The sequence below is a fragment of the Penicillium digitatum genome, chromosome 1 (assembly GCF_016767815.1).
Source record: "Penicillium digitatum chromosome 1, complete sequence".
NCBI lineage: Eukaryota > Fungi > Ascomycota > Eurotiomycetes > Eurotiales > Aspergillaceae > Penicillium > Penicillium digitatum.
In genome coordinates, this window is record NC_089384.1 from 83671 (window position 1) to 98577 (window position 14907).

The following is a 14907-nucleotide window of genomic DNA, read 5'->3' on the forward strand; positions in this document are numbered from 1 at the left end:
CGATAAAAGTAGCCTGCTGCTTAGCGGCCGTTCAGGCGCGCTACGCTTATTCCGACAGTCTAGACAGTGGAGATGACGTCTCCACATCTCAAGGGAACCGGCTTGTGGTCCCCGCGCAAAAGGTCGGAGAGTGTTGCCTCTCTAAAACGGACAGAATTTTTAGAGACAGGACAAGGACAGCCAGAGTTGAGGGATCGATCGCAGTCGATCGCAGAGGTTCAGCAGCCACCAAACACTGGTTTTCACCCCGCCGACCGTGTGTTCCCCGTGAGGTCGGTTGTTTCGGTCGATCCAACCGTTACCCCCCAGTATACGGGTTCAGTGCATTCCCGGGACGCGATATCGTTAACCCGGGAAGGGGCACGACAGTATCCATTCATCGACGAACGTACATGGAACAGACTGCACTCGCAGCTTCCTTTCGACCACCTGCATCCACGCGACCACGAGCACACTGAGCCTACCATCACCACCGACATTCGACACCATGAGACACATGCTATTGATGACAAAACCGAACTTGCGACAAAGTCTTTGGCCTCGAAGGTCGCTCAACACCCCGAAATTCACGCTAAACCTGCCGGAAGCGAGAACCAGGCTAGAAGCGGTTCCACCGCGCCTGTATCCTCACACCCCCAGCATAGGAACGATGGAGACAATGTTCATGTTACTGCACGCTTTAAACATGTCATGACGGATAGTGGCCATGCCGTCATCACAGGACGAGACGGAGAAGCATTTCAATTCTGCGAGGACGAGCCCATTCGAATCCCTGGTGCGATCCAGAGTTTTGGCTTAATGATTGCTCTTCGTGAAGAATCACCAAATCAGCTCGTAGTTCGCATTGTGAGCGAAAACTCCGCTGAATTTTTGGGTTATTCGCCAAAGCAACTGTTCGAGTTGAAAAACTTCTGTGATCTTTTGAGTGAGGACCAGGCGGACACACTATTGGACCACATTGACTTTGTTCGTGATGATGCACACGACCCATCAGTCGACGGACCAGAGGTTTTCAACATGTCTATGCGCACAGCTGATGGGAAGCGCTGCAAATTCTGGTGCGCCACCCATGTCTCTCAAACACAAAAAGATTTGGTAATCTGCGAGTTTGAGCGTGAGGATGACGAAGTGAACCCGTTGAATGTCGAGGGTCTTGCCCCTCCGGCAGTTCCCGCAGACACTCTGGGCATTGTTCCAACACCAAATCAACTTGCTGCGAGCACAATCAACATCAGTCAGCCTCTCCGCATTCTTAGGAATGCCCGCCGTAGGAAGGGCGAGGCATCTTCGATGGAAGCTTTTAGTATCTTAACTCAGATACAGGAGCAGTTGGGGCGGACGAATAATCTAGATCAGCTGCTCAATACAACCGCGGGATTGGTCAAGGAACTTACCGGCTTTCACCGGGTCTTGATATATCAATTCGATAGCAGCTGGAACGGCATGGTTGTTGCCGAGTTAGTTGATCCTAACGCCACTATTGACCTCTACAAGGGCCTTCATTTCCCTGCATCCGATATCCCTGCACAAGCCCGAGAACTGTACAAAATCAACAAGGTCCGGCTTCTATACGATCGCGACCAAGTCACTTCTCGACTTGTGTGTCGAACCTTGGAGGATCTCGACTCCCCTTTAGACATGACTCACGCCTACCTTCGTGCGATGTCCCCAATTCACGTGAAATACTTGGCACACATGAAAGTCCGTTCTTCAATGTCAATAAGCGTTAACGCCTTCAATGATCTATGGGGGTTGATCTCCTGCCATAGCTACGGAACTGTCGGTATGCGCGTGTCATTCCCAATTCGGAAAATGTGCCGGCTCCTCGGCGACACAGTATCCCGAAACATAGAACGGCTTTCATATGCTTCTCGCCTTCAGGCCCGGAAACTAATCAACACTGTACCAACCGAGGCCAACCCAGCAGGCTATATCATTGCATCCTCGGATGATCTGCTTCAACTTTTTGATGCAGATTACGGTGTGTTGTCAATTCGTGATGAAACCAAAATTCTTGGTGGCAGCAACAACTCCCAAGAGGTCCTTGCATTGCTAGAGTTCCTTCGCGTACGGCATTTGGATTCAGTGCTTGCCTCGCACGACATCGTTAAGGATTTTCCTGATTTTCATTACGCCCCAGGATTGAAGGCAATATCTGGTCTACTCTATGTCCCGCTTTCTACTGGAGGCAGTGACTTCATCGCATTCTTCCGCCGGGGACAGCTCACAGAGATAAAATGGGCTGGCAATCCTTACGAAATTGAAAAGCGAAAGCTGACCGCGGGGTATCTTGAACCCCGCGAAAGTTTCACATCATGGCGGGAGACAGTTCTATCGCAAAGTAGAGAGTGGACAGAGACGGACGTGGAGACGGCGGCGGTCTTGTGTTGTAAGTTCTCTCATTTTGATACTCTGAATAGGATTCCTCGATTTGTAGAAATCTGACATCCCTTGAACAGTGGTTTATGGTAAATTTATCAAAGTTTGGAGGCAGAAAGAGGCCGCTATGCAGAACTCCCAGCTCACTCGACTACTTCTGGCAAACTCTGCTCATGAAGTTCGGACCCCTTTGAATGCGATTGTTAATTATTTGGAGATCGCACTTGAGGGTGCTCTGGATGATGAAACCAGAGAGAGTTTGACCAAATCCCACTCGGCTTCCAAGTCACTGATTTACGTGATCAACGATCTCCTTGACTTGACAAACACTGAAAAAGGCCAGGACCTCATCAAAGACGAGACCTTCCACCTCGAGTCAACCTTTAGAGAAGCGGCTGATATGCTCTCTGGCGATGCCAAGCGGAAGAATATATCATATGCTGTTTCAGTACATCCAGGCATTCCCGAATCAGTTCTTGGTGATCAGCGTCGTGTGCGGCAAGTTCTTTCTAACGTGATCTCAAATGCCATTCAAAACACCAAATCCGGCGCGGTCACGACAGAAATGTGGCGTTCTACGAGTCAAGCGATTCCAGGCCATGTAGGAGTGGAGATGATGGTTGTTGATACGGGTGTGGGTATGTCGCACAACAAATTGGAGAGACTTTTTCACGAACTCGAACAAGTATCGACCGATGATACTTACTACCCCGAACAAGAAGAAGAAGAAGAAGAAGAAAAAGAAGAAGAACACAACACGCAAAACCCACCGCAACAACGTGTTTTGGGTCTTGGTCTTGCTCTTGCAGCAAGGATCGTCCATAACATGCATGGTCAGCTCGCTGTCAGATCAGAAGAAGGAAAGGGCAGTCGTTTCAAAATCATACTGCACTTCCGATTGCCAAAGGGGACAAGCGTGGACGGAGATGCAGACGGAATTTCTCCTCCCAGTGTTGTCGTTCCTGCGACGCCTATGCTTTCAGACAAGGAGTTCACTCTAGTTTCCGGAGGACATGAGTCTCGTGATGTCAGACGACGAAGTTCTGAAAGCCTTCGCAGCGGTGCCAGTTCCCGCAGTGGACACAGTGGGCGTAGTGGGAAAAGTCATGCCGATCGACTCATCAGTGCCATGCAAGAAGCCCCCCTCAAAAGGCGCACTAGCCAAGATTTGGATCTAAGACGGCCGAACTTCACGTCCAGTCCTGCAAGCGCCAGCAGCAATCATACGCATCCTCTTATCTCACCATCTGCTGCAAAGCGATCATTGACGGTGCAGGATCCGAAGTCCACTCTATCTTCCGTCACGCATACCCCACCGCTCACGCTACAGCAACTTGTCACTCCCCCTCCCCCTGGTCTGGAGAATATCACGGACTCGGGAGTACCGATGGGTGCTCTTCGAATGTCACAGCATTTCACCAGTCTCAGATCACCACAGATTGAGCCCAACAAGGAAGATAACTCATACTTTCCGAGAGTTTCGTCAATCGCAGAAACATCACAGGCCCCCTCCTCTGGGCCAACATCCTCTGCCCCACCAACCAGCGTACCTTCAACAACAGACTATGACCCACTAAACGTTCTTGTCGCTGAGGATGATCCAATCAATAGCAAGATTATTCAAAAGCGGTTGACCAAACTTGGCCACACCGTTGAGTTGACCAGCAATGGTGAAGCATGCAAAATTGCTTTTGCCTCTGCCACCAAGTGTTTTGATGTGGTGTTGATGGATATTCAGGTATGTTAAAAAGGCTACTCCTCTCTTCTCCGCCCCTGCTAATCTTCCCTAGATGCCGATCTTGGATGGAATGAGAGCCACCCGGGCGATTCGCGAATTTGAATCCAAAACGCCCAAGGAAGCCCTTTCCGACAAAGCTATGCACAATGACCGAGTGCCTATCTTTGCGGTATCTGCAACATTAGTTGAAAAGGACCGCAAAACCTACGTCGATACTGGATTTGATGGTTGGGTTATGAAACCTATCAATTTTTCTCGTTTGAACGTTCTTTTGAGCGGTCTCTGCGATCGGTCCGCCCGAAAAGCAGCCACATACACGCCTGATAGGGAATGGGAGAACGGTGGATGGTTCGACAGCAAGTAACGAATCTTTAATCGTTGACAACCCAAGACAGCCATCTTGCCTGCCCGGGTGCTTTGTCTCAATTCTCACATTTTCCTGCTATGCTCTTGCACCTTACCCTTCACTATACACCTCCATTCTCCTCCTCATGATTAAATCTGACCTATGCTCATTTCTAAGGGAAGGTCCACATGAAAAACTCTACGCCGGCAATATAGTTGGTCCCGAAGACGCATTTCTTGAGCTATAGTGATGTGTTCGATGATTTTCTTCTGTTGACATGGTATGTGTTGCTTTATCTGCATTTCTAGCCCCCCGGTATACGAATTGGGCCTTTGGAATTTTATTTCGGCGTTCCTTGTGACTTCTATCAGGAAAATATACGGATACCCTATACATTTCACATGCATGTTTGTATTAAATTTTTGAAGACTTTTTTTTCTCTCTCGTTTCTTCAATTTTCTTTGTTTTGCATTCCCTCCTATGTACTGCTCATCTCAGTGTCACAACAACATGCCATCGAAGGGCTAGTTGAGTTTCCGGGCTGCGCTAGGGTTGGCCATATAGGAAAACACTGTGTTACAGTTTCCTGTCTCAGATCCATCTGGCACGGCCAAAAAAAAGTTGGACCGCTGTTCAAATTTTTTTTTTTTCCAAATAAGCAGGATGAAGTGGTTTAAACTGGACAGTATGCAAAGCGCTTGCTAGTAATTCATGAATGAATCCAAGGCCACGTTTAAATGACTCAAGATCAAGCCTACTGGAATCCTCCTTCCCCTCTAGTATCTATTATCAACCACCTTTGCGGCCAGAGTGGCAATGCTCAAACACGAGTCCAAAAGATCCACAACTAACATTGAATTCTAGAGCCCGGTGGAAAAACCCGCGCACTTCCGTCGAAATCAAACTTTCAAAGCCGTGCTCTGACAAGCGTAGCTATTTAAATTGCTGCTTCTATTCCTAGCCGATAGGGTTCTTAACAAGGTCGGTAGTGAGCTCTTAAATACCTTTTAAGTAGTCTAAACCCTACCTTAGGACTTTAATAGAGTTATAACCGCTGATCTAATTTAGTAGCTAGCGTACGTTGTAATTTATATCATAATATACGCTCGCTAGTATTTCGTGTAGAGTTTTCGCGGCCCCCTAAAAGGGGTGGCCACGCGCTCCTAGGTAGCACGCTTGAAATATAACATTGGTGTCAAGAGATGTCGGAAGTTACAATTAACTTGCAGTTAAAATGGAGGCTACAGCCTTAGGCGTTGTGGTGCATTTCAAAAATTAGATTCGCGCAAAGATATGTATTTTTTTCCGTGCGCCGCACTTCGGATCACGTTGAAGCCACTTTTCCATGTGGCGGGCAGATGGATTGACTTTCTTTACATTTCTTTTGTCTTGTTTGCATTACGCCGGCCGGTTTGTGGCCTTACTTTTCAGGTGGCAGGACCTCGAGAAATCGAGTCCTGCTCACAGGGTGGATCTGCATACTGGGAATGCACCACCCATTTATCGTCGGGAGCGGGCTCTAGGACGCAACCCCCGCATAGCAGCATGTATGTAATAGCGAACTAAATCGGGTCACTGAATTCATCATCATCATCACTAGAAAGTGTATCTACTCTCGCAAACCGGCAATAGCAAATGCGTCGGCTTCCTTGGTACGCACCAATTGTTTAAATACCTTCTAACCCTTGTACAGCTGTTTGAAGATGCGCTAAAGTGTATACAATTTACATTAATATCACAGGCATGGTTATAATTTCGATGGGATCGCCACTAGATTATACCATCTGCGCAAGTGCGGTAGGCACGCGAGTGTAGTTGATAAAGGGAACCTGGCCGAGGCCACAGACCATGTCACCCTGAACAGCAGGTGTACTTTGCCCATTACGATTTCGCCGAGTTAGCTTCTCATAGTTGTTGATAGCACCTAGTGCTGCAATCGTTTGAATTGTTCAGAACAGTTGCCTGTGTGATGTTTTCTGGAGAATTTTTGCTATACAGGCCAAACTGAGCGGGCCAGTACGGGTCAGGACTGATTTCATTCCCATTCATTTTCCTCGGTTGCACGTGAAGCCCGATAATAGCCATGACTGGGATAGTCTAGTGGCACATAGGATTGCCGGGGATAATTGTTCGGCTTACCTCTAGCTGCAGCTTCAGTCCTCTCGTACTAATTTGAATTACGGTTGCGGCGACCTTCAAAACCAGGGAGGCGAATTTCTCCTCAGCATCATATAACTTCAACGTATCAGCTAGAGGATGGGTGACAAGGCACTCAACGAGAGACCAATCTCTTCAAGTGAACGATAAACAAGCCTGATTATCGCGGCTTGACCAACGGGCAAGGAGATCAAGCTGCATGAATGTGTCTCGAGATGCGGACTCGAGTGGATAGATGGATTCTTCACTTTTGATGGTTCCTACTGTAGTCTTGAACTCGAGCTTTGTAGAGGTCAGACGGATATCTAAGAAGTCTGGAACATAGGCTTGTACTATGTCATCGTTACGATAGCCCTAGTCAATTCACAAAGTTTTGTGAATCAGCCTATCGTGTAGCATAAGGAGTCTTTTAGTAGGGATAAACCAGAGCCGAAAAAGAAACTCTGGTAGAATTAATGCATGATTCAATGGGGAACTTGATTCTAATCACATTACGATCAACCATGGAGTCACTCTCTGAAAAACATCCCACACCCGTGGTCGGGGAGGAGGAAGAGAGGATTCAGAGCACACGCTGCTCTCCAAAACCTATAGCCTTACGGACGATGAGTCCGTACACGACCGGGGACTCTGCTACATGAACTACAAACCGCATCCCTTCGAATACTCACCCTAGAATCCTGACCTCGGTCCTAGAAGGCCAAGAGAATCCCAGATCAAGCAATGTCAAAAAGGCACAAAATGGGATGAAACCCACGATCAATCTCGCCAGGTACGTGAGGACAAGAATCGCGCTATGACTAGTCAACTCCAAGTAACCTGAGAGAGACAATGGTAATCGAGTGCCTCTACTAGGGGACCTTCAGTCGTAGACGCTGTGAGCTTGCAGAAAACCGTGATAAAAAAAAAAGAAAAAAAATTCAAGAAAGCAGACAAATTCAAACGCACCGACAAAACTTGGAAAATTTGGCGCACACCGACCGGTTCTCAGACAATGGAATAACCTCATCGAAGTGGCCCTCATTCCCGTCCTGATCATTCCAGCCGTCGTTCGGAGTATCTAAATCCACTTCGTTAACCAAATGTGGAAGTTGCCAGCTTGCAATGGTCCAGCAATCGAACGATATAACCCGACTTCGAGTTGAAATGGACCCCTTGGGTTTCAGATCCTGTTACATTCTTCACGACTTGGTCCCTCGGACACCGCTTGGAAGTTACTTTGCCGCCTTGCCATTGCGGAAGACGACAGGTGCGCCTCTTTACGCCTTTATCAACAGGTTCCTCTTACTGGAACCGAAAACGAAGAAGGCGGCGATGAGAGAGTGTCGACTCGAATTTATCCTGAGGCTAGCGGGAAACTTGAAAAAGAAAATCTATGGTACAGAGAAATTAAATCCGAATTTGCAACTCATCGTGGTCTTTCTTCCAGTTGGGCTCCGGAAGACTGTCTTACGGGGGCTTGTTCAATTTCCACGCTGCTTGTTCGTACGTGCTCGTATCGTCCGTGGGAGAGTTCCATTGACCGCGTGTTCATCCCTCGCACTGAGTTCATGCGATTTTCACTGGAAAACGCAGACTTGGACAACGTCAAGAGGGAGATGCCCGTGAAATTGAGCAGAAATCCACATAACATCGAAATAATGCTCGTCCAGTTACTAGTGTTCAGTCCTTGGTAAAAGATAATGGAGGCAGATAGGGTACAGGTTGTAAAACCAACATAGTACATCGCATTTACTCTGTCGATGGTTGAGTTTTACATCGATGGGTCATCGGAATTGGAAAGGTGAACTTACAACGATGCAGGAAATTGGCCCATCGCCTTGTTCAAGTAGTTCATCTGGGTCAAAGTGGTGACTACCAGAACCAACACGAAGACATATGTCGAGGCATGGGTGAATTGGTTGTCCCCGCCTGCGGTGAGCTTGACGGCAATCCCAAACGCCTTGACTGACATGACGGATATGGATCCGACCGAAGAGCAAATCGAAATATAGACCAACGGGTTTGTTCGCCCCTGTACCGGGACGACTTTCCAGATAATGTAAATGGCAATTATTGCAACACAAAGGCAATAGAGAAGAAAGACTACAGATGTGTCAGTGGGCTCACAAAACAACGCTGGGAAGGGTTGTCAACATGGTTGGATTGCCAGGTGCAAGATTTCATCAATAGTCTCGATTTCCTTGTCGCCCGGCGCATGAAGCACCAATAACACCGAGCCTAGAAGGCAGGCGGCACATCCGAGTTTTCCGAGGACGTTGATCTCTTCCCTGAGGAAATATGAGCCCATCAAGGCACTAGAGAGGTGATTAGCGCGATCCTGGAATCAGAATTCGGCTGACTCACCCGGTGAGTACGCTCAACGCCCCAAGCGGTGTGACCAGCACAGCGGGAGCGAATGCATAGGCAGCGGTGTTCATCAATTCTCCGGTAACGACTGTAATCCTGGTCTATTAGCCCCTGGCCACGTGTGTCCAGTCCAATATCCATACGCATCGTTGTTCCACACCACCACACGGGACTCCGTAGGTATTCAAATCCATCTCCGGTGAATCCATATTTTTCGGCTGCTTGTATAAGACCCTGGTAGTGCCATGTTAGATTTTGCATGCCGCGGCGATTGAAGAAACCCGGGGTATTGACTAGGTGCCGAACCTTCTTCGTGATGACATAGCTTGAACCTGCTCATTGCGATCGTCAGTATGTCGAAAGAACTGACTTGAAAGGGACAGAAGCAAGGGGACACAACCAATTACTACCGAGGATAGTAGCGCCAGCGTGAGGCCAATAAATCTGGGGGGTAACCAGTCAGCGGGAAATAACAAACGGCCGGGTATCCACCATCTGAACATACTTATCTTCTATTTTGCCCATCGGAAACTTCTGAAGTTTTATTAACAAGAATGGGGCATAGACAGGGGCCAGAGAAGACAAATCAGGGAATTCGGATGAATCAGGTCGCGGGTTTCAGCTTGCCGAGAGCCATGTGTCAGCAGTACCTTTGAGCTCAATCTCCACAAAAAAGAACCCCCTGATCCACAATTTACACTGAAAATGGTTGACTATCAACGTATTATTTTACGGAGTACTCCGTACACCGAATCTGTACATTATGTGGGTGATCTGTTATAGTTTTGGTATTCATGAGTCGTGTTATCTTGTGTTTCAAGTAAAGTCCAGGATGCGCAGTTTCTAGACAGGTATGGGCAACAGATCTTTCATAGCAACTAAGCTAGTGGAAAAGCTGTCGATCAACGAAGTGCTCTGCCCAAAGGTGACCGTTCAATCTACGCCTTCAGGTGAAGGATGGCGGTGATCTATCTCCAAGAGATCGGTGTGTACATGTGTCAACTTAGGAGCAGATATTAACCGCAGAAACATCCAATAAATCAATGAACCTCAAGTGGATATCGGTAGCTACCGTTGCCCATATAGAGCGGGCTAATCACCAATAGAAATCCTCTAATACCAGCCAAGTACCGTCGCCGCTATATCCCAAGATCGAAGTTGCCAACCCACTGGGAAGAGTTCAAACCCCCCTTCCTCTCATCAAACGCTAAAGTTGCAGCCAGATACTATCGTGCCTTTCGATGAGATCGATAGAGCTTGCGGAACAACTGCATCAGCTCTTTTTTTGTGGCCCCAGGGTAAGCGTCAAGGTCAATCCACAATTCCTCGTCCGTGAGCCATTCATGCGCGCTCATGATGTCCATTAGGTGTACTCAGCTGCGCATGTGCGCCGACGTATCTCAAGAGATCTCCGAGTGATACCACAGCTTCGGCTTAGTGAGGACGAGAAAAGAGGGATGACGGATGACCCGATGATTAGTTATTGCTAGCCTGGTAGACCCTAGCCGAGCATAAAATCTCCCGCCTCTCAACTGAAACCTGATGCTTCCTCGATACATACTCACCTTAATTCGCCATCTTTAAAAGCTGCGAACTAGTGACTCTAGCTGAATCCGAGTTTAAAGGGACCTCTTGAGTTTCACATCTTGGTATCGTCTTAATGGCTCACCTAGGCAATTTTTGATCCCGAGATTCTCCGTCGTCTTTTAGGGCAGTCGTTGGAAAACTAACGAATGTGACTTGGGGCCCCGTAACTCCTCGTACGAGTCTGGAGCCTGCCTCGCCTGTCTCGTCGGTCGATTGTTCTATGATCTTTTCCGGCACCTGATTTTCGACGCCTCGAAATTTCCAACGCTAGAACCACATTGCAGCTTAGGATCCTTTAATTTTCATCTTTTTACCCATTTGATTGCTAGTCAAGGCTAGACAAAGACCACGAACGGGGAAAAGCTAATTAAATCAAAGGGCCACTGTACAAGACATCCCCCACATTATGTGCAAATGAATGTAGTATAAACTCCAATGAGAATACTCACAAAATCTCCTTTTACCATCTCTTGCTCTTCTGCCTTCAAAATTAGAATTGTCCTATCTAACCGGCCCCTGAAATTTTTTTTCAAAAAATACGGACCCCCGCAAGCGAGGGTCCGCCACCCATTCGTAGGGGATCACCCAAACGTCGGTTTTTTTATACATTTTACTACAACCACCACTTACTACCCTATTTTATAGTAAAATAATTATTTAAAAATAAGAAACAAAATCGATGGCAAATTTACTACTAGAGTACAAAGTTATAGATCCCCACGACGTTTTTTGGCCCTTCCATGCTTCCTGATTTCAATCAACACCTTCTTCCACTTCCGCTTCGTTTTTTTCTTGATCGGCTTTTTCACTCAATTTGTACTCTTTTCGTTTCATCTCTTTGACTTGGGATGAATGAATGATACCGGTAATACGTAAATGACGACGAGATACGTCGTATCTAGCGTGGCGTGCCCCCATAATAGCTTGTGTAGAATCGAATTCTCGTTGTGGCTGAACAGCTAATGTTGCCTGGGCCTCGGCCCCTTTCACAAGCTTTGCTAGCCCCTCTTTGAAGCGCTGAGTGGTAGGGTTATAATTATTAAGCCGTAGGCTTATCCTTCTCACTTTTTCGGCGGTTTTTGGAGTGCTAAACTCGGTGTTTTGTGAGGTAGTTGATGGTGTAGTTGACCGGGGTAGATTTTCATCAAATGGGTCGTACGACTCCAATTCATCGGTAATCAGCTTAGAATTAATAGGCCAAAGGCCAGTTAATTTTAAAACCAAGCTTAATTGTATGTGGCCGGAAGGTTTTACGCCTAATTTCGCCAATTGAGTGTAGGAATTCATCCTTTGAAAATTTGCGGCATCCAGTCATTGTAGCCGCTTCAACTGCCTCACTATGCCAGTGCTTATACACGCTAAACACGCCGACATCAAGAGGTTGTAGTATATGGCTTATATGCGAGAGTAAGAAGAATAAGATGATATTATTCTTCTCACAAAACTGGACGAATTGGCGTGTTGAATGGGATCCAAAAACGATCACATAAAACAAGCCTCTTTCTACCAATTGTACGGCCAATTGTCCACTTATGGAATAGCTGAATCCATTAATATGCTAAAGTATCGTTGATATAACCGGTATCGGTTACAGCTAGATGCTCATCGCTATCAATAGCGTTAAACCAGCGTAGTAATACCTGCCTAGCGCTTAGAACTATAAGCGGCGGGCAGACAAAACCATCTGCTGAAATAGCCTCCAAAACTGTAACAGACTTTCGATTGGTAACTGAGCCGTTAAATAGCTTCTTTTTTGGGTGCCTTGTAATGATAAACTGGTCTCGTCCGACACCAATTTAGAAGCCAGTTTCGTCAAAATTGTAGATATCTTGTTGGCAAATCCCATGCTCAGTGATAACCCGCTCGTAGTCTTTAAACCACATCTCAACCACTGATTTACTAAGTGCAGCACTTCTTTCAACATCAAGAGCTCGCCGGCGTCGAACATAGTACTTAGGATGACGTTTAAGAAAACGTTTTAGCCAATGATCGCCAGTTTTAGGGGGTTTTTCGCGGTTATCAGGGTGGGTTTGAAAGTGATCTTCTTCGAGAATTGAATCGGCTGCCATAGTAATTTGACGGCGGTTTATTGATGCTCCGACCGCGTCAAAGTGATCAATATAATCACATAAAGCCCCCTCCTGTATAGGAGTAAGCTTCGGCCATTGGGTTGTCGTTGAAAAAGCGATTTTCCACCTTTCCATCATCGTCGTAGCCGGCTCTCGGAAACCGCGAATTCTCGCGCAGTTTTTGCAATATTAGGTTTAGATTGATTAGAAAGAGAGTCTATTGCTTTTTCAATCTCAATCTCTATCACTTTGTTGGTTTTAGGCATGGTGGGCAGCGTGGTAGAGGATAAATATGCAAATGACAAAATTGAAAAAAAAAACCGACGTTTGGGTGATCCCCTACGAATGGGTGGCGGACCCTCGCTTGCGGGGGTCCGTATTTTTTGAAAAAAAAAATTTCAGGAGCCGGTTAATGGCCACTCCTTCCTCGGCAACTGCGATAGTACTAGAATGGGCCATCACTTGCAAGAGTTTGCTTGTAAAACCAAAATAAACCATATAACAGTTTCCTGGTCTAGCGGTTATGATTTTCCGTTAACAAATGCGACTAGCTTATGTTCCGGAAAGGTTCTGGGTTCGATTCCCAGGGAAACTATTTTTGGCTTCTTTTTTTTTGCCTGCTCTATTTCAAACTACCAAGGTTGTTTGTCTAATCTACGTGGTTTAGTTTTCGTGTGCTTTTTTGAATCTCTTCTTAATGTGGTTTCAGGGTTGGTGGTGAATTTTTATTTAAAAAAATGCCAGAAGAATGTCTAAGAAAGATATATATATAGTGAAGGTCAACGTTGCAAGCATAAGATCAGTCGACCGTTTATGCGGCCTAGTCACATACATATATAACTAGGCCGCATGAGATTGCTCTTTGTTTCATTATCTTTTTCTGGATCTTTAAAAAAAGCCCCCCCGATTCCTCCATCGCTTTTTTCTCTTTACCACCACCTACACAAGAATTCTCTCAGGCGCTCCCAGAACGTGGGCAGATCTTCCTCTACCTTGGCTGACTCACACAGTGGAGACCGCACGCGCGGGAAGATGTCAAATTTGTGCTTGCCAATTCGGCGTTCACATACGATACGGCTAGCTGCTCGTTCACCCCCGATTGTATTTGCTACAAGCCGCGGTAAGTTATCAAGAGCTTGCGGAGGTCATCGAGCGCTGGCTTGCGTTTCTTCCTCGCCCTGGCAGGATAGAGAGACGTTAGTTTCGTTCAATTAAAAGTGAGCCCGGGGAAAGTCAGAGCTTACTCGCGTTAAATGATGCTCAGCTGAGCACTTTCTCTTCTTCATGCTCGATGACTTCCCTAATTGAGATTATGCACATATATCAGTGGTGACTGGAGACTCACCCGTGAGGGCTGCTCAAACTCACACCCGCTGGCATCCATATTATCTTGCACAAGGGATGTAAAGAGACGTGAACATGATAGAGAGAGTAAGTCAGAGGTGATATGGCACTCCTGTATAATTGTAAACTGTGACACCACAGGCACTACATTTGGAGATTTAATGATCAAGAGCCACTTGATAGAAAGTAGAGGAGTAAGTAATTTAAAAGTGAGGGATTCACCAAAAAGAAAGATAAGAACAAAGCCTAAACGGAACAGCGTGGTCGAGAGCAGCTAACAAGGCCACGACCGAAGGGCCTTAGATATCCCGCAACAGAACCGTTAAGGAAGATCATTGGCAGCTAAGATTCCACTTCCCGGAGTCGGGGTTAAACTACTCTTGATCCAAGCGCGCTGCACTCCGTACATTCTACGAGAGAGGAGGAAATCTACCGTAGCGGAGGTCTGACTCGGAAACAACGGACTCTGGACGAGAGCAATACATAGCTTCTTCGCTGCTATACGAGGCGCTCATTAAGGCCAGATCGGCATCTTCGAAGTTGAAATTTTCCGTTACACCCGTTTCAAGGATTCCTAGCGCATTTGTAGGGTTGATAGTCGAGCGGGCGAATGTCACTGCACAGAGAAGGCTGCCTGCGTCGGTTATGGCTGGACGCTGTGTCGATTTTCCACGACGCCGCCTCAGAGGCGATGAATGCGGGCAGGATGCGTCTTCAAATTTTGTATCGACTATTCCAACGTGTAAAAAAAAATAATCTCTTGTCGTGGGGAATTGAATCTAAGACTTTCGGGGTACTTCGAAAGCCTCGAGTCGAGTAGATAAATCCTAAATCCCTTGTTTGACTCTTAGAACAAAGCCCTTATGTAAGATATGGATGATTGTAGGGTTCTTGGACAAAGCACAAAGCAAACCACCATTAGCGCTGGATCAAGCATC

At 46.7% G+C, this 14907-nt stretch overlaps 2 protein-coding genes and 1 non-coding gene across 3 annotated transcripts; 2 read left to right on the forward strand and 1 right to left on the reverse strand.

The window, feature by feature from the left end:
* Nucleotides 1–72: 72 nt before the first annotated feature.
* Pdw03_2342 (Sensor histidine kinase/response regulator, putative) lies at nt 73–4481 on the forward strand (the record flags this gene model as incomplete). Its single annotated transcript, XM_014681605.1, has 3 exons — nt 73–2389; nt 2460–4117; nt 4170–4481. 3 exons carry the CDS (start codon nt 73–75, stop codon nt 4479–4481), a joined length of 4287 nt encoding a protein of 1428 aa, XP_014537091.1.
* A 3547-nt stretch (nt 4482–8028) lies between these two features.
* Pdw03_2343 (Protein kinase-like domain) lies at nt 8029–9494 on the reverse strand (the record flags this gene model as incomplete). Its single annotated transcript, XM_066100161.1, has 8 exons — nt 8029–8356; nt 8414–8705; nt 8757–8917; nt 8967–9057; nt 9113–9203; nt 9276–9301; nt 9370–9413; nt 9475–9494. The coding sequence occupies 8 exons, from the start codon at nt 9492–9494 to the stop codon at nt 8029–8031; spliced, it is 1053 nt and encodes a 350-aa protein (XP_065955561.1).
* A 3634-nt stretch (nt 9495–13128) lies between these two features.
* On the forward strand, nt 13129–13220 carry Pdw03_tRNA2. Its single transcript has one exon. It is a non-coding gene; the product is annotated as a tRNA-Val (tRNA).
* The last annotated feature ends 1687 nt before the right edge of the window (nt 13221–14907 follow it).